Consider the following 25,002-nt stretch of genomic DNA (forward strand, 5'->3'; position numbering starts at 1 on the left):
TCTTTCTTTCTTTCTTTCTTTCTTTCTTTCTTTCTTTCTTTCCTCCTCAGCCAGTGCACCCCAGCTCCTTTCTGGTTCCTGACTGGCCTTGGCTGGGAGACAGACCTACTCTCTCCAACCAGCTTTCTTTTCTGGCCCCAGGCTCTTGCACTCACAGAAGGAGAATTTTGTGTTTTCAAGGCGTGAGGGGGAGGAGCAGGGGAAGGCTCAGGTAGGAAGGGAAGGGAGGCAAGAATGGGAAGAGGAACGGAGTGGGGGGGTCACAGACACTTGGTGCCCTGAGAGGCTTTCCTCCAGGATTAGACAGGATTAACTTTTGGGTGTTGATCCGTTTGAATAACACAGGTGAGGGTGAAGGGCTGGGACTCAGGGAGGGCTGGGGCAACCCCCCCACTCCCCGGGTTCTTCAGGAAACGTAGACAGCGTGGGGGAGTGGGATAAGAAGGATCTGAAGAGACGATCCCACCATGGACGATCTTAGGGTCCACAGCGTGAGCTATGGAGCAGCTGAAGCAGTCTCCTTCAGTTTATTTACCCACGCCTGCCATCTTAGTTCAAGAAGTTGCCTCCTTGTGTCTCCCCAGCCCTTCCCTTCACCACAACCCCAGCAACCCCTCCAGGGCGCCCCATCTCCCCCGTTCTTCCTTTGCCGCTGAGCTCAGTAGTAGGTCTCCTTCTCCACCCAACCTGTTGGGAGATGGGATAAAGGTTGCAGCAGGAGCTTAAAGGAGGCAAAAGATCAACCCCGCCCAGGGCCTGAATAGCTTAGGGTTAACCGGGCTTGAATAGCAGAGGTGAGAGAGGAAAAGAAGGCAGGGGAGTAGGACAGAGGGAAGGACAGCCCCTGGCCTGCAGGGTGGGCTGTCTGTCTTCAGGGGAGACTTATGTTTCATTCAGTAGATGCTGAAAATGTCTCCTGGGCTCCCCAGGTAACAAGCATCAAAGGAGGCAGCTGTCCCACTGGTGCTACAAAGACTGACAGCCTTAATAATTTTTGTTTCAAAAATCAGATTTTAGATTTTATATGAAAACATCAAAGCTTTAGATATTGAGCCCATTAGAAACACACACACACACACACAATATTAGGCCACTGAGCACTAAACACTGTTCATGGACCGTATGTAGGCCATCCATTCCAACCCAGCAAATGATCAAAGATGTGTCTAGGGAAAATCAACCAGATCTTGGTTGATGCCTGGGAGTTGGGAGTCCAGTGTTTGGGTTTCCTTATCTTATGAGTCTAAAAAAAAATAAATCACCTCTGTGCATCTTTTTTTTTTTTTTTTTTTATCAGCAGTGTGTGGATGATTAGATGACCTTGAGGGGCCCTCCTAACCTGATAGTTCAAACCTGGGATTCTAGAGCAGTAGTTTTTAACCTGTGGGTTATGACCTCTTTGGGGGTCAAATGACCCTTTCACAGGTCAAAGCAAAACTCTACCACCTGAAGTCAAGACAAGTACCAGGCCAGGCCCAAAGGCCTCCCAAGGGCTACTGTCTCACAGGGGTCACATATCAGATATCCTGCATATCAGATATTTGCATTATGATTCATAACAGTCGCAAAATTACAGTTATGAAGAAGCAACAAAAATAACTGTGTGGTTGGAGGGGTCACTAGAACATGGGGAACTGTATTAAAGAGTCACAGTGCCAGGAAGGTTGAGAACCACTGCTCTAGAGGAAAGTGGAGGCCTTAAAGACCCTTAAGGCAGATGGGATGCAGGATGTACAGGAAAAGGCCAGAGTGGGCAGGCTCGGGATCCTGGACCTTAGGTCAGACAGACCTCATGCAGAGTGGACATGCTTACCCCCGGGATAGCGCCGTAGAATGAGCTTTCGGACTTCATCGTAGATGAAGATGAGAAGACTGTAGGGGAAGGCGCAGAACCACCACGTGACCCTGGAAGCAACAGAGGGAAGGGTCAGGAACTTCAGAGGGCAGCACAGCGTCACAAAGGTAGAATTAAAGTCGATCTTGGGGCCAAGATTTCTCTGCTGCTACCACTCCCTCAACCCTAGATAGACACTCACTTGAGTGGGTACATGCGGAGGGCCACGCCCATACCGGGGCAGTAAGACAGGAAGGCAGCCAAAGCTGTCTCTTCTAGCAGTCCAAAAATCAGGATCTTGTTCCTAGAAAGGCAAAGGAAAGAAGGCAGGTGACTTTATGGGAAGGGACACCCCTGGAGCAGAAGGGGAAGGAGCAGGAAGAAATGTGAGGAAGGGTTCTTTATCCAAAGGAAACAAAAGATTTCTTCTGCTTGTTCCTTTCACCTCAGATTACTGTCGTGTGTGTGTGTGTGTGTGTGTGTGTGTGTGCATGCTCATGACAGTTATTTCTTATGTAACTCTGTGCCAAAGATGTCGTAGTCAACAGGGGCCTGCCCACAGGCGACATATAATATTGTTATTGTGCAATAGGCCTGTGGGCTGGGAAAATACCATCTTCCCAACAAGATGTCTTTAAAAGCTCCTGAATGCCTTCTGTTTCTCAGCATCTTCTTTGACCTGGGCGGTTGCTTATCACAGACTCGGAATGAAGAGGATGTTTGCGAGATACTGATCCCAGTCAATGCTCGCTCCTGTGTTACCACACAGGAAATGGTCAACGTATATTCTCCGCATCAGAACTTAAAATCAGGACAGAGCAAAGTGCTGAGGGCAGTTTCTAGAGTCAGATCTGCCAAGCCTATGGCTGGCTTCACCACTGCCTGACTTTGGGTGATTGATGAGTGCTTAATTTCTTGGAGCCGTGTACTTGTTCTATACATAGAATAAGGAGAGAAGAAGACAGGTTTCCTTTGGTTACGAAACGTATGAGGCGACGGATGAAGAGGACATGGAATGTCTCTGCTCCTCTTCCACACTGCCCACATTTTAATTGATTTTTGTCTCCCAATTTATACTTGTTAGTGATGAATGTACTAAAATTTATTATAAATATTCATGGGTTCCGAGCCAAACTGGATTAATATGCCGTCTCTGTCTTCTTGGGGCTTGTCTAAGGATAACCCACTAGAAAACCTGGCAGATTCTTGCAAGTAAGAGCCTGGTTTCATATCTCCTTTAGAAATGTTCCTGAGAGTATCTCTGAGGACTACTAACGGTCTGGAGAGAGAGGGTGAAGCCCAGCACTCTGAGGCTGCCTCTGGTGAGGTGGCTTGTGGGTACCAATGCTTCTTCCTGTGCTTAACCAGAGCCATGCTGTTTCATTTTTATTTGCTTCTCCATGGACTGACTTAATCAGCTCGGCTCTGTCTCTGTCTTCCTGTGTCACCCACATACTTCCTTATACGTGTCTCGTACAGGACTGTGGCTAATTTCTTAGATTCCCTGGGACAAAAACCCATTTGGGGAGTAGTGGCATTTGTTTATGGTAGGAATAAAAGAGCCTGGCCCTTTTGGTACTCAGCCACTATCTGTGTTAAAATCACAGGTGGATGAGGTGGCAGATGTGCATATGACAGGCGAGCGAGGTGGAGAGACCAACCCAGACAGCCCCGAGCAGCTGAATGGCCTACCCTTCTAACCATGGGGAACTTGTTGCCCACACAGTGTACAATGGTCCCCACCTGGAGGAGCCGTTGTGAGATTAGAGTGAGACACTTGATTTACTGCGTGGTATAGGGTGCCACACTGTAGGAAGGCCTGAACATGCCCCTGGGCAGATGCAGCACGCAAGACTAGTGCTATAAACCCAGCTACCTGCCGAGTGTTGGTGTGGAGAACAGGAGACCTGACCCAGGATTTAGAACTGGGGGAAGGATGTGTCTAGGTGCCATTTAACTAGGGAAGGGGAGAGGAAGGGAGGAGCGAGAAGGGTGCGAAGAGAACAAGGAAGATGCACTTGAAAGTAGGAAACAATGACAAAGTAACTTTCGGAGCAACCTTAAAACTCAGTAGAAAGAGTCTTGCCATTCGGTCCTCACTTTTGGTCTGTGTGAAACATGGCTGTGGGTAAGTACGTTATTACCATCAGACACTTCCTTAGCAAACCTGAGCTCTGGGAGCTAAGGGGAGCTGGTGTTGGCATCCTGGCCTATGTGGGTTGGCGACCACGTGTAGAGGACTCTGCCTGGTAGGGACTGGTAGTGGTAGGTGCTCACTTCATGCCCTGCTGGAACACTGAGTTGCGTCGGGTCTTGCAGATGATGAGGTCAGCCCACTGCACAACCACGATGCTGGCAAAGAAGGCCGTGTGGCATGTGAACTCCACCACCTTCCGCTGCTCATAGGTCTGGACAGAAGGGAGAAGGGATGGTACCAGCAAACGGCATGCTTTAGGCGGTTGTTAAAACCCGGCACTTAACCTATCTTCTGCCCCTTGGCTGCTCCTAGCCAATTCCCGCCAGGGCCTCAGCCCCGCCCCTTCTCGCAGAGCCCCGCCCCTTCACACAGAGCCCCGCCCATTCGCACAGAGCCCCGCCCCTTCTTGTCTGCCGCACGCTGCCGCAGCCCCACTCACCCACTCTTGTCCGTAGCTGTCCTCGAGGTCATTGGTAGTCCGATCATCCCAGTCAAGGCGGATCCCTAGCAATCGCGATGGTAGAAACCCGTTCTCTGCCAGTATCACAAAGTAGGTGAAGAAGCCGCCCAGAGCCTGGATCATGCCTGAAAGTAGTTGTAAGCAAAAGGCAGGACCTGAGTAGAGAAAGGGGCGGGGAAAGGCCATCCCTTGGGGACAGAGATGGAAGTCTCTGGCTTTCAGAGGAGCTGGACTCTTTCCTGAAAAGTCACCCGTGTGTCTCGGGAACTAGAAGCAGCCTTTGGGGGATACCCTCCCAAGCCCTGGCTGGCGCACCAATCTGTCCGTAAGCCATGCTGATGAGCCTCTCGTTCACCAGCTTGTCTGTCTGGGGGTTTCGTGGCTGCCTCTTCATGATGTCGCTCTCAGCTGCTTCGTATGCTAATGAGATCGCAGGCACCTGTACACGGAGGACACGGGTGGAGAAGGCATCTGAAGAGGTCTGTGAAACTGCTCAGGGAAGCATCTACAGAATTCATCGCATTGGTTTTTAAGATCCTGTTATCACTAGGGACATAGCTTAGGGGTCCTTGGCTACCATGAGTGAGTCTTGGGTTCAGTCCCCAGTACTACGGTGTGTAGAGAGAAACTTCCTATTTTCCTCCAGGGCTGTGCTGATCTGCTGTCTACTGGTCAGGATCTAGTCAGATGCCCGGGTGCATCTCATTTGTCTGCCGCTCCCCCCACCCCTATTCTGTGGGACTGCCTGGTCTGGTTCAACTGCCCTCTGGCCTCACCATGTCTGTGCCCAGGTCGATGCACAGGATGGTCACAGTGCCCAGGGGCAGGGGGATATTGGCGATGATGAACAGCAGGAAGGGGGTGATCTCAGGGATGTTGCTGGTCAGGGTGTAGGCGATGGACTTCTTCAAGTTGTCAAAGATCAGGCGGCCTGTGGGGAGGTTCTGAGGGCATCAGGGAGGTTAGAGGGACCCCTCCCCACCCTAGCCCCTGAGCTGTGGCTGGCTGCTCCTTTTTCTAAGAGGAAGGTTTAAAGCTGAAGCAGGTGGAATCTTAGAGCGAAAGTCAGAGGAAGCTGAAGGTCTGGCCTCAGACATCCGGGATGTCACTCAGCCCACACAGCTTCCTCACCCTCCTCCACGCCTGTCACAATGGAGGCAAAGTTGTCGTCGAGAAGGATCATGTCAGCCGCCTGCTTAGAGACATCAGAGCCAGAGATGCCCATGGCGATGCCGATGTCAGCTTTCTTCAGCGCAGGGGAGTCGTTCACCCCATCGCCAGTCACTGCTACAATGGCTCCCTAGGGTGGGGTGGGGGTGGGGGTGGGGAAGACACCAAAGGTGCTTGAGAACAGAGTCCTTGCCCATCTGGCTTTGCCCTGTCTCTGCCTCTTGCTGTCTTGCTCACCTGCCTCTGACACCCCTCCACAATGATGAGCTTCTGCTGAGGGGAGGTCCGGGCAAAGACGATCTCCGTGTGGTCCCTGAGGATCTCATCCAGCTGCTCTGATGTCATGTCCTTCAGGTCTGAGCCGTGCACAACACATGCCTTGGCTTCTCTGGAGGGTAGGAGCAGAAACAGCTGACCATCTATGCTCATGCCGGTACTGCTGCCCCTCCTGCCCCCTGTGTGCCTTAGTTCCTCTGGGAGGTGGGCCTCCACCATTGCTTCTCTGCTCCTTCCTATGTAGCTGAGTCCTGCTATCCCTCTCAGAGGAGACCACATCCTACCCATGCAAGCATAAGTGCTGTTTGTTAGGCAGATGCTATCCCTATAGCAACCCTGCAGCGTGGACAGCATCTTAATTTCGTAGCTGAGAAAATGGAAATTCAGGGTTGCAAGATGTTTCCACGGTGACAGAGCTCATCGGTGGCACAGCCTGAACACAAACTTGTCTGAGGAACAAGCCATCGGGCTGTCAGAGGGAAAACCTTAGTCTAAGGGTCCCAGAGATATTTCCAAGGGACACCCAGGCCCTCTCTGGGCGAGGATGTGTTGGCCAGCATGGGTCTCTGTAACGCCTCACCTGGGATTGACTTGACTCACAGGGATGTTGAGCCTGGCTGCGATGTCCTCCACAGTCTCGTTCCCCTCCGATATAATGCCCACCCCTTTGGCAATGGCCTTGGCTGTGATAGGGTGGTCCCCAGTCACCATGATCACCTGATAGGAAGGAGAAGGCGGAAAGAGAAAGCAGTGCTGGTCTCCCCTTCTGAATCCTCTCTCCAAATTATGTAAAGTTAAACTACTAGGTGTGTGTGTGTGTGTGTGTGTGTGTGTGTGTTGGCAGTAAGGGCAAGAGACGGAACAAACTGGGTTCAGGGTTAGAGGGGGCATGTTTCAACAGCCTAAAAACATCTATGGCAGATTGACAGGTTAATGAGGGTCCCCTTGGCAGAGGAGAGTCTCTGTTCTTCCCCAACCCAGCCCGTCTGTCTGTCTATCTATCTGTCTGTCTGTCTGTCTGTCTCTCACTTGCTTACTCTGTCTCTCTGTCTCTCTGACTCCAACTCTGACTCTGTCTCCCTCTCCCTCCCTCCTTTCCTTTCCCCCACCCCCATTCAATATCTCTAGGACAGATCTTTTTTTTGTTTTTGTTTTTGTTTCTGTTTTTATTTTTTGAGACAGGGTTTCTCTGTGTAGCTCTGGCTGTCCTGGAACTCACTCTGTAGACCAGGCTGGCCTCGAACTCAGAAATCCACCTGCCTCTACCTCCCAAGTGCTGGGATTAAAGGTGTGCACCACCACTGCCCAGATACAAGATCTTGAGGTATGCAGCCCAAGCCAGCCTCAGACTCCCAAGATCCTCTTGCCTATGTCTGTCAAGTGCTGGGATGATGCGTGTACATTATCATGGCTGCGTTGTCTGGGAGACTGCTTTGGGAGCTTGGCTATGTGGAAACGAGACAGAGCTGGACAGGTTCTCCTTTTAACGGCGTCCCTTCTCCTCTTCCTTCTTCTACTATTCTATGTATATGAGCATTTTGTCTGTCTGTCTGTCTACCTGCCTGCCTGTCTGTCTATGTACTACATATGTGCCTGGTGCCCTTGGAGGCCAGAAGAGGGCCAACTGTGAGTTGCCTTGTGGGTCCTCTCAAAGCTGTCGCTGCATGTTGAGCCACCTCACCAGCTCCCCTGAATACAATTAAGGAGACCAAAGTTTTGTCACAGGAACCCAGAACAAAGGTTTGGTTTCCCACGCGTCTCCAGTGGCCACTGCAGCAGTGCAGTGGGTAGAGCAGGGCTAAGCTGGAGATGGTGTTCAGCTGCTGACACGCTCGCTCGCTCGTCTGCTTCCAACTGTCCTGCATCGTGTCCGGGAGGCGAGGCTCGCCTTTGCCGGGATAATTAATGTTTTCTCACTGTAGCACAATACGCGGAGTGGGATGAGAAAGGCCCACGCCTGCAAAGAGGCTATTATCAGCGTACAGTGAGCCGAGCAAGGAGAGGACAGATTTGCATATGTGGGCTTGGAAAAGAAGTCCCACAGTCTGAAGCAAGACACACCTCTTCAGGCCCTGCTGCCTTCTCTCCCGACCCCTACTATTAACTGAACCTACCCACAAAGTTCCTTCCTACTGAAAAACAAGCGTCTCTTCAAACCTCAACTCTCTAAGGTATAAAAACCCTTCACTCTCTTGGTTTCTGCATCTCCTTCATCTCTGCCCCAGTGGTGCCCCTAGTCCATTGCAAGCTCTTTCGAGCTTCCTCGGGGTGGCAGAGTGGAGCGAGTCCTGGCTTTGGATGGAAACATTTCCTAGCTGTCAGAACTTAGACAAGTCCATTTTCTGTCTCAGCACAGAGGAGGGGGGTGATCCACGCCACCCCAGGGTGGCTTTATTAGACAAGAAATGTTAGCTGTGTCCGACCACCCGGTCTCCCTCCCTTCTCTCTCTCCACTTCCTCAGAAATGTTGGTGAGCCTAGAGTATAATTCTGAACCTTTCCCTTGAGTCGTTTGCCTCCTGAACGGTGTAATAAAATACTCTAATAAACCTTTAGTTTATACTCATGTGCTAATGAGATTTAACTCTCCAGTCCTGACCTTCTTTCTTGAACTCTAAACTGCATTCCAACTGTCTCTTGATGTTTATTCCCCCAACCCCTTATAAATGTTTCAAACTTAAGGTCCAAGCAAAAAATCCCATCAATCCTCCCAACATTCCTCGGGCTCCTTCCCCCTCTCAGATACCACCTGTTCTGTCCATTCTGTCCTGTTCTCTCCCATATCTTTGTACCCCACGTCCACCTTGCTCACGAACTTCTCAAAATGCTCCTCAAATGCAACTATGTGTCTCCGTCCATTCCCTGTGTCACTGTCCTGTTCGGATCCTTGTCCTGGCCTGGGCTGTTGTGCACCTTTAATCTGTCTTGATCTGTCTCGTTTCCCTGACTTCAGCTCTTGCCCCAATCTAGTCCATGTTCCATTAGGTAGCCTTAAAGCTTTCTCTGTGACATCTGTGGCTTTCTGTGGCACACGGGCTAAAGCTGGTATTTAAAGGTAATCCTTCCAACTGGCTCTGACCCAGTGTCTCAGTCCTAATTCCCAGTAGTCCCCACATCTCTCCTCTGCTGACCTACACACCTCCTGGTAGTATAGGCACATCTGGGTACGTACTGTTCTGGCCAGGGCTCCCCCTCCTTTAGAGCCTACTGAATCCTCCTCAGCCTTCAAGGCCCAGGTCAAATATCATCCCCTCTGCTAAACCCTGTCTAGTTCTCTGGGGCGGAATTAACAGTGCCCAGTTGGTTTTCCACAGAGCCCTTGCCCAGCCTCTGTGCCATGTCTCACCATGCTGAGAGGCACCTGACTGGGCAGGAGGAGCACGGCTCCCCGATGAGCCAAATGGGCTTCATACTCCCAGCTCACCGCTTACAACACTTCTATTTTGGGGAAGCTATTTACCTACTCTGAGTTTCTCTGTGCTTGTTTTTCAGTGGGGGGTAATAACGCCTATTTTCCATACTGAGCTCTTATTGCGCTCACAACACACACATACAAAGCACCGAGTCTTCTGCTGTGGTGGTTAAGAAATAGACTGCCTGCTTTCAAATTCTGACTTAGCAACTTACTAGCTCTGTGGTCTTGGCCTTGCTTCTCTGTGCCTCAGTTTCTCTCTCTGTGCAACAGGGAGATGCTGGTTACTTACTCAGAAGGCAGCCCTGCATAGTACTAAGAGTAATGTCTAATGCGTATAAAAAATTAAAATAACTTATTATTAGGGCATCTGACCTATCGATCCTCAACGACCCCCCCAACTCTCGTGACTGCTCTGTGATGTGATTAGAAGCATCTCCCCTCCCCCACCTAGAGAGATCTTGAGCTATGTAGTTCAGTGTCTACTTATCTTTGTATCCTCTGTGGGATACAAAGACTTGGCTTTCAGGGGACAGGCTGAGTTGCATTGTTTAAAAAAAAAAAAAGATAGTGAAAGTGACGGCACCAGAATTGGTGACTGGAAAAAGAAGATGTCGGGGATGGAGTGCCTGATGCATGCTGATAAGCAACAAATATTTTCTGGATGAAGAACAAACCAAACAAATAAAAGAGAGTAGTCAGTAAGGAATGACCGACCGCACTTGGACAAGAATTCAGTGGGCGTGGGGGGTGGGGGTGGGGGAGGATGGTGGGTGAGGGAGGAGAATCTGGAGAGATGAGAGGAGCCCATTGGACTGGCAAAGAGCTTACTAGTCCCGTTCCAAATGGATAGACTGAGCAGCAGCGGAGCAGACAGATAACCAAGCCTCCATGCTAGGAGTGCTCACAGGTGCTTCGAATGGGACGGGAAAGGGGGCGGGGCACATGCAGATGAGCACTGAGCTGGGCAAAAGACAGAGGTGCTCTGTGCTCTTTTCAGGCATGCGCCTTTCCCTGCAGATGGAGCACTCCTCTGGGTCAGTGGGAAGGAGGCCACCGGGCGCCTGTGTCTCCTCAGGACAGCAGCTGCTGCAGTCGGTCCCTTGACCTCTGGCACCAGGCATACAAGGACACGGGTGGGGGGTGGGTGAGAAGGAGGCCAGTACCTTGATGCCCGCACTTCGGCACTTGCCCACCGCATCTGGCACAGCTGCTCTCGGGGGATCAATCATAGACATGAGCCCCACAAAGCAGAGTTTCTCTGTGGGAAAGTTCAGCTCATCCGTGTCAAATTTAAAGCCCCTAGGAAACTTCCCAGAAGGCAGGTTCAGCTGACAGAAGCCTGAGGAGGAGCAAGAGGGAGGAGTGAGAGCGGCTAGAGACACTACCAAGGCCCCGCCTTCCTAGCCCTGCGCCTTTCTTCTGCCTCCTCACCCAGCACTCGCTCCCCGAGTCCTCCCAGCTCCATGTAGGCGTTCTGAAAGGCATCTTGCATCTCCTTGTCCAGAGGGATCTCCTTGCCCTGTACCAGGATGGTGGAGCACCGGTCCAGGATGCGCTCTGGGGCGCCTTTCATCACCAGCACGTGGCTCTGGGGGCTGTCCTCCCTCTCGTGGATGGAGAGCTGGGAAGGGAAAAGCCCTTACAGAGGGGAGCCATATGATCGCGAGGCTCTGTTGCTTAGCACAGAGTCTGATCGCTCCTTAGAGGAAAACCCTCCTTAATAACATAACTCTTACCCACCAGAGACTGTCAACAAAGGAGAAACTATGTGTGGAGGGTATTTGTTTATCATCCCCAGTCTTAAAATCCATGCAGTTCTGTAGAGTCCCTTCTTAGAACAGTGACTTATTCAACAAACAGTCATTACGATCAGTTAGAATAGGCTTTGTGTTAGGGGTTGGATGACTTTCATTAGCATCCCCTAGTCCCCAGTGCCTTGGGGGACTTAGCTCCATGGCGTATGCAGAATAGAGCTGAGGCTATTCTCATCATGAGGGATATGGTAAGGAATTATGGAGGTGTGCTTTACTTATTTAGACGGCAGTGTTGGAGGACCATTACCAGTGAATGGGGGGGGGGGTGTCTATCTGAAGAAGAGGAAGGAAGGTGATAAACTGTTGTTTTCTGTTGGAGGGTGATGTAGCCTGGTCAACCTGGGGTTAACCTAGAAGCATACATGTTCCTCAGATGTACCCCATCTCTTCTTTCTGCTGAGTCTCTGTGGACTCACTTTCCTCTGTTGAGTCTCTGTTTACGCCCCATTTTTGTCTCCTTTTTTTTTTTCCTCTCTGTGTCCCAGTAGCCCAGCCAGACCTGATATTTGTTGGTGGAGTTGAAGGGGATTTCTGCCACCTTAGGGTTGCTGTCCCTCATCTTCCTCACTGAGCCACAGGACAGCTCGATGCACTTGAGCAGAGCTGACTCAGAGGCGTCACCAGCTGTGTCCCGCTGCCAGGAGAAAATAGAATTCAGTGTCACGGTGGGGGAGGGGAGGGATGGAGGATGGAGGAGACGGAGCATCCGCTGAGGTCACCAAGGCAGTTACAGGATGAGAAAGGGAAAACTGGGTATCTGCAAGGGGGTGTTGGAAACATCCCCCTAAACCATCTGTGTCTGCCTTCGCTGGCTGCCCCCACCTTAGACACGGAGATGTTTTCCTGCCCAGCCTTGAAGACAGCACGGTTGCAGAGACCAGCAATCCGAGACAGGGCTGTCCACGTCGGGGACCGTTTGTCAAAAGTGGCCCCTGGGAAGAAAGGAGGGAGGAGCTTGGCTCTCCGTTAGGGCATTTCACACCCTGGTCTCCCTCTGCTGCAAGGGCCCTCAGGAGGATCCACGTTCCCTTCACCCTTTCCGGAGTACCCCATTACCAGACTGGTCTTCTGTGGTGTCAGCCTCGTGGATCTGGTTATCAAACCACATGTGAGCCACTGTCATGCGGTTCTGGGTGAGGGTGCCCGTCTTGTCCGAGCAGATGGTGGATGTGGAGCCCAGCGTCTCCACCGCCTCCAGGTTCTTCACCAGACAGTTCTTGCGAGCCATGCGCTTGGCTGTCAGCGTCAGGCACACCTAAGGACACCGAAAGGAGAGAAGAATTAAAAGGGTCAAGTCCAGAGGGACAGGTGTCTATGACCCTTCTCTATTCTGAAGATCTAATCCCTTTCCATTAATCCCATTCCTGAAGGATTGGGTGGGACCTAGCAGGAAATAGTTCAACTTTAGCCATGTTAAATAGGTTCTGAGACCGTATCTGTGGTAACTGCCTGGGAGAGAATTGAAACTATCTGACTCCAGAGGAGGTACAGAGATGTGACAACCACCCACGTGGAAAGGACAACAGAATCTGTAGAAGAAAATGGGTTCTTCAGAGGGCAGCAATGAGGAAAGCTGAGGCTGGGGCTTGACGGCCACTGAGCTACTGTGAGGGCAGGAGAACCAGGAAGGTGACACTTCACAGCGGCTGATGAAGGACAGAGGGCAGGAGGGTAGACAGAAGTATTCATTTCAGTTGCAGAGTTATGGATGAGAGCTGAGAAATGTCGGTGGATTTGCTAGTTAGTCCCTGGTGACCTTTGAAAGAGTCTTTTTAGCACAGGAGGCAGGATGAACCCCAGCCGGCATCGGGGGATAAACCCACAGATGGTGACGAACACGACCACGACAAGCCCCCAAAGAGAAACTGAATGCTCAGACGCAGCTCAACCTCCAAATTTTCAACTTAAAACTCCCAGGCACGCCCTGAGCAATTTCTGTGTACGGCATCTGCTATGTGACTGCAGGGACCTGAAGGGCTGAACATGGCCAAAAAGCAATAAGCAACTGTCTGTATCGAACAGGGAGAAGGCCCGAGGCACTGGTGGCAATTCAGCCTCTTGCACTCACAGTAACAGTGGCCAAAAGCCCTTCGGGCACGTTGGCTACGATGATGCCGATGAGGAAGATGACCGCCTCCAGCCAGCTGTAGCCCAGGATGAGGGACAGGACGAAGAAGGAGACACCAAGAAACACCGCCACCCCTGTGATCAGCTGGATGAAATGCTCTATCTCCATGGCGATGGGTGTCTGTCCCACCTCTAGGCCAGAGGCCAGAGTGGCTATGCGGCCCATCACTGTCCGGTCACCTGTGGCAATCACAATGCCCCTGGCAGTGCCTGCCAAGAAGGGAAGAACAGGGGGTGAGCGCCCCGGGCTTGCCAGTGACTGACGTCTCATCATATTTTCTATGGAAATAAAACCATCACAAAGTAAATAAGCCAAAGACTCGGACCCTGGAGACTACTTTTAGTAAACAGGGCTTCCCCTCCCTGCATAGACCACCAATCTTAGATTTACTACAATAGCAAATTATTTTCATTCATATTTGGGCCTGAGAAGACATCTTGCAAGTACCACTGACATTCAAATAGAAGAGACTTAATAAATGAAATAAAAGTTGCTCACAATGTTTTAGGCAATCAATCTTATACTAGATATTTTTCAAAAGCATATGATAAATAGAAGTAAATTTCTTATTGTTTTTTGTCAGTTGGTTGGTTTAGTTTTAAGATTTTTTTGGGACAGTAAGATGGTTCAGTGTGGAAGGGTTCCTACCTGCCAATCCTGATGACCCTAGAACCCACAGGGTGGACAGAGAGAACCAAGTTCTGCAGGTCTTCCACATGTGCACTGTGGCATGAATGTGCTCCCTTACACACACACACACACACACACACACACACACTTTTTTAATTAAAAGAAAACAAGATCTTCTCAATGTAGAATAAAACAATCTTTTATTCTACATATTTATATCTATATATTTACTCTATATATTTATAATCTTTAAAATAATCTTGTGATTATCTAAAATATGTGACATTGCAGAGGTCTTTGGGAAAGGATGTGTGGTACCCTGGGGAGAGCATGCAGGCTGAAGTCAGCCAAATCTGGGTTCAAATGCCATTTGAACTCCTACCGAGGAGTCAGTAGTTAAACGGGCTAACTCTGACTATCATCTGCTACACAGCAAGGACGCCACAAATGTGACTTGCATTCTTTCCCTGTCCTCTCTTCAGAGCTAGTTGCTGCATAAGCAGTCGGGATACCTTATCTGACCTTTCAAATGCATTCAGTTATGGGAAAGGCATGATAAATCAGAATCCCAGCACATTAAACATTTAGGAAATGTAATGTATCGTGATTTTTATTGTAACTCCAATTCTCTGAAGGAAGGAAACAAGCCCAAAGAACCAACGTACTAAGGAGGAGGGCCAGGGAAGGAAAGGCACGGAGCTGGGATGCAAGAAGTTATCACCTTGGGAGAGGTCTGTGGTCCAGGCACACTCCCTCTCCTACCATCTTGTGACCCTGGATGCCTTCCCAGAGTCAGTCCTGACTCAGCCCGCTGGCTGGTCCAGAACCACCGGCTAGAACTTACTTGACTCCCACATGCTTAACAGCTGGGGGAGGGGCATCCTGACTCACCATCTGAGCGTTTTTTTGTGGAAGGCTTTCAGTCTGGGGATCAACAGAACTGAGAGCTTCCTGCAGAGAGGTGAATTCCAGTCAGTCTGCCCTTGGCCAATGTCCTGCTCTCCAGAGGTGACTACTACTGAAACATCCAGTACCCTCAGTGATCTGTATATGCAGAGCTTTAGCCAAATAAGTACAGTTTCAGGAGTCAGCCCCTCCCTGCACGGTGCTGGGGTGAGGAGCTTTGTTGGGAGGCTTAGCTTCTCACCTTCCACACAGTTGGTAGAGAAGAAACAGATATTGCGGGTCTCCAAGGGGTTCTCATGGGTGAACTCAGGGGAACGGGTCTGGGGCTCCGACTCCCCCGTTAGGGATGAGTTATCCACCTGAGGAGGAAGGGGTGTGGTCATTGAACTGGCAGCAGCCGTTCTGTTCTGTGTGCATACAGCCAGCCTTCTCCTGAGCCAGACTCAACGCCAGTCAATCTTCATGACAAGAGGGACAAAATTACACTCACTCTCATCACATATTTATGGGGTTACTCAGCCATCACCCCGCCTTTGCGTTGGATGACTGAGTCTTCCTGACTTTTTTATGCCTTTGGGCTGTTTACGTAACCCGCAAGGCCTCTGTTCACCTGTAAAGTGGGGAATGTTAGCAGGGTCATTGCTCTGCACAACTCCAGAGACGTCACCAAGGCTGTCTATAAAAATGCTACCTCCCAGGGTTATCAGGCTGCGACAGATAGCGGCCCTCGTAAGTACGTCATCTTTTTCCAGACACCCTCTCTATATGGGCAGCCTGGGTGGGCCTTGAACTCTCCATCTTCCTGCTTCCACCCTCCGCTTGTGGAGGGTTAAGATTATAGGTGTGACCCACCACACCCAGCTCCTTCATCTATCTTTCCTTAAGCTTTAATTTACTCTACAGGGATCTCTGTAGCCCAGACTGGCCTGGAATCTTTCAGAGTGAAATTAGATAGTGTATGTAAAGCCTTCTATCATGGAAATGGCTATAAAATGGCTAGGTCAAAGAAATCCCAGGGCATAGAGCATTCCTAACACAGATACACAGAGGTAGCGGGTAGCCATTATACGCTAGAAGGATCGTATAATAGCTGGGAGGTACAGGGGAGACCTTAATGTTTGTAAATTTTTTTTTTAACTTTTAAACTTTCAAATGGGCCTCTCTTAACTGTACAGACTCAACCACTTGCTCCAGGTGACCTCCTCACCTTGCAACCGTGGGAAGAGATGATCCTCAGGTCGGCGGGGACACGGTCTCCACCCTTCACCTCCACCAGGTCTCCCACCACCACCTCCTCCGCATTGATCTGCATCTTCTCGCCCTCCCGGATGACCAGAGCTTGCTGTGCAAAGGCCGAGAGCCCGTCATGAACCATTCATTTCTACCTTTGCTCTCTAAGAAGAAACCCTCACCCCTTTAGCCACAAAACTGCGCGTCCTGGCAAGGGTATTATTTTTGCCCGTCTTTCTTCCACCTCAGACCACAAGACAGAAAGAGGTAGGCCATCTCAGAAACCTTATGCCCCAACTTGGATGGAGCCAGTCCCTGGCACCTACCTGAGGCACCATGTTCTTGAAGGAATCCATGATCTTGGAGCTCTTGGCCTCCTGGTAGTAGGAGAAGCAGCCAGTGACAATAACCACAGCTGCCAGCACGATGCCTAGATATAACTGGTAAGGAGAGAGAGTTTCAGGGACCTGCTGTTTGTCACCTTCTGGGGTGGGTGACAGTTGGTGGCGGCGAGCACCCAGAGTCACCCTATGTGGGATCCCCATCCTTCAGCTGAGCTCAAGTGTGAGACTGGTTCTGAGGAGTCTTTATCGACAACCTCCCCCAGTCTCCCAACACACACTCCTAGCACGGAAGGAGCAATGAAGGGAGTTCCCATGGCTCTGTCTTTTCTAGGAGTGAAGACCCAGGGATACAGACCAGCCCATTAGCGGAAGGAATATGGGAGGACTGTCTTGCTGATTGCTACCCGCATGTGTTGGGGGGGGGTGCTTCACAGCTATGTCCAGAAGCCTTACTTCTCTTCAGCCTGAGGTACTGACTGGGTCTGTGATCTTGTTCCCTGAACGCCTCCCACCTTGTTTGGGGTTGAGAGGTGAAGGGCAGGGCTGTGAGCCGGTCCAGGGGTCAGGCGAGTGGCTTACATTATCGTTGGATGGTTCGTCCTCCATGGCGGCCAGGATACCATAGGCTAAGAAGCAGAGGAGAGCCCCAATCCACAGCAGGATAGAGAAGCCCCCAAAAAGCTGACGACAGAACTTGACCCACTCAGGAGTTGTGGGGGGTGGAGTGAGGGCGTTGGGTCCATCTCTAGCCAGAATATCCTGAGCTCGCTGGTTGGTGAGGCCCTGGGGAGTGAGGATAGGTGTGGGGGTGGGCATAAGGAACAAACCCGACCTTCACTGCATCTCTCTGCATCCCCGAGGATCATTTTCAGCTGGAGGGAGGAAATTCTCCTTTGGTTGCAAGGGGTGGGAACACCGAGAAGGACCACACAGAGAAACGGGTGTCTATAATGAGACCTGGGCCTTGAAGGCTAAAATGGACCCTTCCTGTGGCTCCACCTTGGTTATTCTTGGGTTGATAGATGTTTTCGTTGGGACAGCATGCAATAGCACACCGGAAAGATTCCCTGTCTGACCACCCTCCTTTCTTCCTGCAGATCCTTCCTTTCTCCGGGTCTCCTGGGAAAGCCAACCAGCTTTGACCTTGAGTGTCACCCAGTTTTGGCAATCACCTACCACTTTCCAAAGAGAGCCCAGCCAGGCTTGCTTCTCTTTGATCTCACCAGGCTAGATCAAAGGCCGCTTTCTGAATCCAGGTTCTTCCCCCATGCTTGATTCTAGAGTGCTGCTTACCATATTGCACTGGAATTTTGTGTGTATGTGTTTTGCTTTTTGAAATTTTTGCTACTGACTTGAAGCAGGAATCACTTGTTACTGATCTTCATGCCCTGGGCTCAGCTACTTTGTAAGTGAACCTTGAGCTCCGACTGCATGCCGGGCACTGGGAAGGATGGAGAGACAGGCAAGATCATCAAAGCACCCACCCATAATCTAAAGAGGAAACTACCATAATAAATATACAGTGATGCCAGAGAGTTGAAAGCCTGTCACAGAAAATAAACAAGGCTAAAGAATCGGAGCCTAGCAGTTTAAGAAGAGACAGAAAGGATTGGGTCAGGGATATTGACCATAACATTGTATCTTTTTTTTTTTTTTTTTTGAGATGGTATTGTTCTAGCTTGGAAGTTACTTTATAGCCCAAGCTGGCCTTGGGCTTGCCGGTTACCCTCAACAATGTTTTTATTTGTTTGAGCCAAGATCTTGATAGTTTGTCTACCATAGTCTTGAGCTCTTGGGCACAAGTGTTTATTCTGTTTTAGCCTCCTAAGTACCTAAAACTACAGTTGACTACCACAGCTCTTGGAAGATTTAAACAAAACAAAACAAAACAAAACAAAACAAAACAAAACAAAACAAAACTAGGGATTGGATTTAGGGCATCACACAAGCTACACAGCACTCTACCGCTGAACTACATCTGTAGCCCTCTTCAATTTGATTTTGTGACAGAGACTCTAAATTGTCCACCCCAGCCTTGAACTTGGCAATCTTCCCTGCCTTAGTTTCCTAAGTAGCCAGGGTAGCAGGTGTGTGCCAGAGAACCTAGTTTAGAGGAACAATGTAAAATAAATTTTAATGACGGAGTTCAGCAATCTGATGTGGCCTGTATTTGTTTATATAATCCAGCTCACCCAGGGACAGCTTGTGGTCATCCTGGGGAAGGAGAAATGGAGACACCTTGGGAAGGGAAGCTGAGCACACTTTGGGGCACAGGGTTAAGTGGGGAGCACGGCCCCCCCCCGGGTACAGATCCGGCAAGTCATTCTCCCTTTCTGATTCTCCTTGCTTTAATAAACAGGTTGACAATGCCTGACACAGCTATGGTGAGGATTAAAGAAATGTCGGCACCGCATCTTATTACAGAGTCACTGGTGTAGCAGGAGCCAGCAAGTATATAACAGGATGAGTCACCTTGCTGGTCCATGCCTGTCATCTCTGAGAGCAGTTGCAGGAGGAGGAGCACGGAGCTTTGCCAGAGTCTGGGCCCTGGGTTCTAGGGAATTCTAGATTCCAGATACACAGGGAAAGAGCAGGAAGCAGGGGTCCCAAGTCTACTTGTGGCTTTGCCACCAACTAATCCCATGATAGGTAAGTCTTTCATCTCTGGGCTGCTCCCCTCACTTGCAAAAAGCATTGTGTTCTAGTTTGGGGGGGGGAGGGGATTCTCCCTCCTGAAGCTGCTTGCCTCTCTCACCTCATGGATCCACTCACCTTAGACAGATCCACTTGGTATTTTCGGCCCAGCTCATCCAGGGACAGCTTGTGGTCATCCTGGGGAAGGGGAAATGGAGACACTTTGGGAGAGGAGGCTAGGCACACTTCGGGGCACAGGGGGCAGTAAGGAGCACGGGCCTGGGTACAAAGCTCCTTTGGGTGCTCGTGGCTGCTGGTGTGTGACCGGCAGAGCAGAGCTGCTGCTCCACAACCCTGCTGAAAGCCCTGCGGTCCTTACCATGGCAACCTCCTTCTTCAGCTCATCCAGTTCTTTCTCTTTCTGCTTCTTCTTGCCACCCCCATTCTCCGCGGTGGTGGCGGCAGGCGAGTACTCACGCCCTGCCTGGAAAACAAAGGGAGGGCACAGATCTCCATCAGGGAGACTGGATGGAGCCTGTTCACACCAGTCACCACCGAGGACGGCCTGCCATTGGCACATTTGAAAAGCATCATCCTGTGTTTTCTGAGGGGGCTCTAGGAGCAAGCAGGGATTGTGTTGATGGGTAGGGTACCTTATAGGACTGTCTGCTTCATTTAGAGAGGAGTGCTGAATAGATTAAAAGTCGCAGGAGGGAAGAGGAGAAGCAGGCTTGGTGGGAATGGAATGGGTAGAGATGATGGACAGAGAGAGGATAGGAGGGACAGGTTCAAGTACGTCTATAAAATGAGAGCTCAGGGTATTCTGGGAACCCTCAGCAACCTGCTGGGCTGGTGTGCCTGGGACTGAACACAGGCAACCCCAAAGCAAAACTGAGTTCCCTTTGTCAAGAAATTCATATGAGAGTAAATAGAGATGTGAAGTCATGCAAGTCAGGGCCAGTCTTGGGTCATGTGTCCAGTTCAGCACCATGTTTTTAATAGTGATCTTTTGAGGCCTCCGTCTTCCCTTCTCTTTAGGGCCACTACAGGTTTTCAGGGTTGCATAGGAACTTCTTTGGGGAGATGGTGAGGATTCTCCATTCAAATGGAGGCAGCCTTGTAGCAAGCGAGAGAGGGCAGCTAGGAAAGGTCTGGGGTTATTGATAGCATGCGAAATACTGTCCTCTCCCTCCATATCTCTCCACCTCCCTTGGGATACAGAGGTACCTAAGTTTATGCCTGGCCCCTCTTGCTCTTCTCTGGACCCTAAAGTCTACACTGAGTTTTTAGGAGTCGGTTTTTGGTGTCGTGGTTATGATTTGTGTTTTCCATAAAGAATGAATGAATACCTGGTAGAAAGGAGAGTGGGTGGAAGGGGAGGCTGCTTGTTTACTTTGTTTTTCAAGATTGTGTATTTTGGGGGTGTTTTTGTTTTTAGTATTTTTTTTTTGCATTTCTATTTCTATTTTATTTTTTTATTCGATGTATTTTTTATTTACATTTCAAAATGATTTCCCCTTTTCTGCCCCCCCCTACTCCCCGGAAGTCACATAAGCCCCCTTCCCTCCCCCTGTTCTCCCACCCACCCCTTCCCACTTCCCTGTTCTGGTTTTGCCCTATACTGCTTTTAGTATTTTTTTAAGCAGCTTTTTGGCTGGCCACAAAGGTGAGTGGAAAGAAGAGGAAGTTCTCATGAATCCTCGACCCAGGGACAGCCTCTCTCCCACATCATTAGAGTGGTACATTGTTTCAGCACTATCTCCCAGTGGCCAGGGCTGACACTCTTGAAGTGAGTGTCTGTTCTATGGATTCGGGCACATGCAGATCATGTGTGGACCTGCCGTTTCGCCCGCATGCAGCTGTGGTCCTCTGAGTCCTCGGTACTCAGAATAATGGGTTTTCACCTGTCAGAGTCAGAGCAGTCTGGGGGATATGACAGCTGCTGTGATCATAAGGAACTTAGCACCTTGGGTAACAGAGTTCCGTTCAGTGCAGTGCTGGGCATGGGGCATACAATACGGGGGGGGGGGCGAGGGAGGAGGGGAGAGCACTTTTTCCCCCCAGATGCAATGACCTAGAAGATGTGCTCTCGGAGACTTGCTCAGACATGCACCATTTAGGAAAGTAACCGACCCGCCATGCTTTCATCCGTATCTGAAATCCCCATGACTGCAATCCGCTCATGAGTTTCTGAAGGCCAAGCATCGTGGGGAAACTGAAATGGCCATCGGGACAGCTGAGAAGAGCTCAGAAATAGTTCTACCTCTCCCTTCCCCGGGTGATGCAAGAGGCTTCATTAAGTTGGGTGAATTGAAATGTTCTGTCCTCTAACGCTCTTGGTGAGGCAGGGTTGAGTAGAGGATAGGAAACCACACTGGGATTGAATCTGAGAAAGCATCTGTTCAGGCTCCAGTGTGGTCCTTGGGGGCTTGAGGGGTGGGGGGCTTCGGCCAGAGGCCAAGCAGCAGAGTCCAGGAAAACCTCTGCACATTTGATATCAAACAACAAACATGAAAACGAGAATCAAAGGCCCCCTTATGGAGCTGGGACTGGTGGTGTGCACATCTGTACTCCCATAATTCGGGAGGTGGAAGCAGGAAGATTGGGAGTTTGTGTCCAGCCTGGGCTATAGAGTGAGATCCTGTCTCAAACAAACAAATGCACGTCTCTGAGAAATGCGCTGGCTCTTACATGTGGAATTGTGGCTGGGCTAAATAACACCATGTGGTGCTTTCTCTTCCCAGATCCCACCCTGTTCTCCCATAAGTGCAAAGCTTGGGCTACGCTGCCCTTCCCCCCTCCTCCTGTCCTGGCGAGGATCTCAGGCTCCATGGCCAAGAGCCTGCGGAGATTTGGGGCCAGTGGCTGCCCAGGGAAGAAAGAAAGAGGAAGTGGGGACCCCTCTCTCCCCCTCTGGTCTTCCCTCCCTCCCCTAGCACAAGTCCCTCTCTTTGGTTCTTCAATACTGTAGAACAGAGAGTTCTTTTTCAGAAAGCCAGAGACTAGGACAAAGTGGGGGTAGTTGGAAACCAGCCAATGCTCCCCCCACCCCACCCCACCCCCAGCCCAGCCTCTGGAGGAGGCTTGGCACCCTCCCACCAGTGTGATTCCTTCCCTGCTCCCACGCTGCCCTTCACAGCCACATAGCCGTGGGCTGGAATGGAGGTGAAGCAGACCCGGAGTTGAGTGTGGGGAGTGGGACTGCTTTCTGCAGGGCTTTTCTTGTAGGCAGGGACTCTGAGCTGCCAGACCTAACCCAGCTTTTCATGCTAAACAGACCAGACCAGACCAGCAGAGTCACGCACAGCCACTAGGTTAGGGGTGCCATAGGTCATGGACCCAGCAAGGATGCCGGGGAGGTGTTCTGAATGGGGAAGTCAAGGTCAAATTACTTTCTAAGTAGGAAGAATTCTGTGAGCTGGGCCCACCTTACTCTACGGTAGAGCAGAGTGCAGGGGTGTCTGCTCTTTCCTTTCTTTCCACTTAGATGGAGTTAGGGCTTGCCTGACCTAGTTAGCCTTAACCTCTCAGAGGTTCTGCCCCTCCACCTGGAGCTGCACTTTCCATGGGGAGCAGGTAAGATATTGCTGAATGCGCCAGGACAGTGTGCCTTCTTTTGACTACGACACCTCTTCAGGGAAACCCATTGCCCGTAGATAGGTTCCTAAGGGCGGGCTTACAGCCCTCACCCTACCCTCCACCACCCATGACCCTGTAGACTTTTCACAAAGTTTTCTGCTGAAATATAGTGCTGGTTCACCCGTGCATGCCTGCAACACTATCAGCTTCCTGGGAGCACGCTGTTGTAAGGCTGTGGACACTTGTACACACACACACACACACACACACACACACACACACACGCATGTATGCACATACTCGAGACTCTCTTCTGTTTCCAGTTCCCACCCTAGCTCTGGACCCCTGGTGTCCAGGATCAGAGTTTTTCCAGCTGTTCAGCTTAGTGCAATAACATGTCCTTGCCTGACTCCTCCTTGGACCCAGAAGTTGGCCCACGGCACCCTGTGGCACTGTCTTCCTCACATTTTGCAATGGCCTGTCAAGCCCTTTCCCTCCGTCCCCTCTTCCGCCAGTATTCCACAAGAGGAAAGCTGCCAAGCACAGGATGGGAAGGGATTGGGTCCCTTTTCTTCATATGGGAATTTCATTTCCAAGAATTGGAAGCCTTGTCTTTGCTCGCCCAGACATGGCTGTTAATCTTTTCATTGGCAAATCTGTTGCTTCAGAATGCCATGGGCAGGGGCAGTTCTCAGCAGCCTTTGGAAAGGTCCCCAAAACTTGTGGCCTGGAGCCCAGGACAGTGTTGCTGGGGACATCCGGAGGAGTGCTGGGGTGAGGGCTGGGGATACTCTTTCTCTGTCCCACCTGACTTTGGCTTGCAAAGCTCTGAGAACTGGTGTGATGAACTGCTAGGTGGCTCTGGGAGTTGGGGTGCTCCACATCTCCTTTCCAGCCCACAGGCTGGCCCCTGTGCTCTTGGGCTGAGGACCTCAGAGCAACAGATATTTTCAGTGGGTAACAAGAACGGCAGAAAACTAACAGTGCCAGAGATCTTTTCAGCAGGGAAGTTAGGGTCTGTGGAGAGAGAGAGGAGGGATCTGGGGAGAGAGGATGAGTGGGCGAAGAGCAGAGAGATCTAGAAGGGCACTTGGGTAGTTTCTGGACTAGTTGTGAGAGAGGCAGAGAGCAGGGTGGCTGCAGGACCTGGCAGTCCCTAGGCTCAGGAGCACCGTGGAATGAGGCCACATGCATGTGCAGTGGGGAGACTAGCTCCAAGTTCAAACCATCCCACGCAGTCCACAGTCCGTCAGCGTCTCTCACCCTCTCTCCACTACCCATTTCTACTCCACCCTCCAGAGAGTGGCCCCTGATCATGGAGAGATACTCACCCCACGACCCATCTTGGGGCAGAGTGGCTGAGGGTACCTAGGCTGGAAAGGTCACCAGGAGGATCCCAAGACCACACCGCCTGTCTGGGGCAGCTGGAGACCCTGGCAGACAGACAGAGACAGTCTGAGCAACAGGGTAGCTTTAAATAGGTCCCTCTCCCCCTCGCTCCCGCCTTCCCCTTCTGGGGAAAGAAACGTTTGTTGAAACTGGATCCCCGAGGACTCCTCCCCTCCCCTCCCGCCCCTTTTGCAACTGGCTCAGCTGATGGTCCTGTTTTGTCCCTGGTGTGTCCCCCTCCGCTCCTCTCAGCATTTCCCCATCCCATGACAGCTACAGCCAAGAGAGAGGCAAGGGGAAAGGAATGGGGAGGGGGTAGCAGCAAAGAGAAGCAGTGGCCCCTCGAGCCACCAACTCTGGGTCTTAGGACTAAATGCCTGTATTTCCAGGTGAGGAAGCAAGGTTATGAGAACTCAGCAATCTTACTGGATGAGACAGATTCTTCCTGAGTTCACATTCAAGTTCCCAGAGAAAGCAACAGCCTGCTTCGTCTGCCGTAGAGGCTGCAAGGACGTTGTGACCAAGAAAGAATTAGAACAGGAACACAGATGACTCTTGCGTTTGAAGCTCCTTGCAGGGACCAAAGCTCAGAGATGCTGAGCCAGGCATGTCCAACTTGTTGCCCCACATACGCCCCCACTCCCACCGCCATAGTTATGAATTTGGCCTAATACATTCTAAACTTCAAACATTGCGATACTTTATAACTTTATAGCGGGGTTGGGAGGGGGTGTGGAGGAGGTGGGGGTTGTTTTTCCACACAGGCTTTCTCTGTGTAGCCTTGGCTGTCCTGGAACTCACTCTACAGATCAGGCTATTCTCAAATTCAGAGATTCCCCCTGCCTCTGCTAGGATTAAGAGAGTGTGCCACCACCAACCAGCGTGATTTTTTTTTTTTTTTTTTTTGGATAATGTGATCTCATAGCTGTCCAGTGTGGTTTGTAGATGACATGAATGGTGTTGATGACAACGTTGTGACGCGCCTTTTAATGGGTTG

At 50.7% G+C, this 25,002-nt stretch overlaps 1 protein-coding gene across 1 annotated transcript; it reads right to left on the reverse strand.

The window, feature by feature from the left end:
* Nucleotides 1-24,111, reverse strand: LOC127697461 (sodium/potassium-transporting ATPase subunit alpha-2). The gene is made up of 23 exons (XM_052200633.1): nucleotides 23,948-24,111; nucleotides 19,417-19,521; nucleotides 19,176-19,235; nucleotides 16,983-17,186; nucleotides 16,386-16,499; nucleotides 16,037-16,171; nucleotides 15,071-15,188; nucleotides 13,234-13,502; nucleotides 12,222-12,420; nucleotides 11,988-12,097; nucleotides 11,665-11,799; nucleotides 10,783-10,972; nucleotides 10,515-10,690; nucleotides 6,518-6,654; nucleotides 5,899-6,049; nucleotides 5,623-5,791; nucleotides 5,268-5,422; nucleotides 4,807-4,930; nucleotides 4,471-4,616; nucleotides 4,112-4,242; nucleotides 2,037-2,138; nucleotides 1,814-1,905; nucleotides 1-687 (listed from the first exon to the last, which is right to left on the reverse strand). Exons 1-23 carry the CDS (start codon nucleotides 23,957-23,959, stop codon nucleotides 659-661), a joined length of 3,063 nt encoding a protein of 1,020 aa, XP_052056593.1. The 5' UTR covers nucleotides 23,960-24,111; the 3' UTR covers nucleotides 1-658.
* Between the last annotated feature and the right edge of the window lie 891 nt (nucleotides 24,112-25,002).

This window comes from Apodemus sylvaticus, chromosome 12, assembly GCF_947179515.1.
Source record: "Apodemus sylvaticus chromosome 12, mApoSyl1.1, whole genome shotgun sequence".
Classification (NCBI taxonomy): domain Eukaryota; kingdom Metazoa; phylum Chordata; class Mammalia; order Rodentia; family Muridae; genus Apodemus; species Apodemus sylvaticus.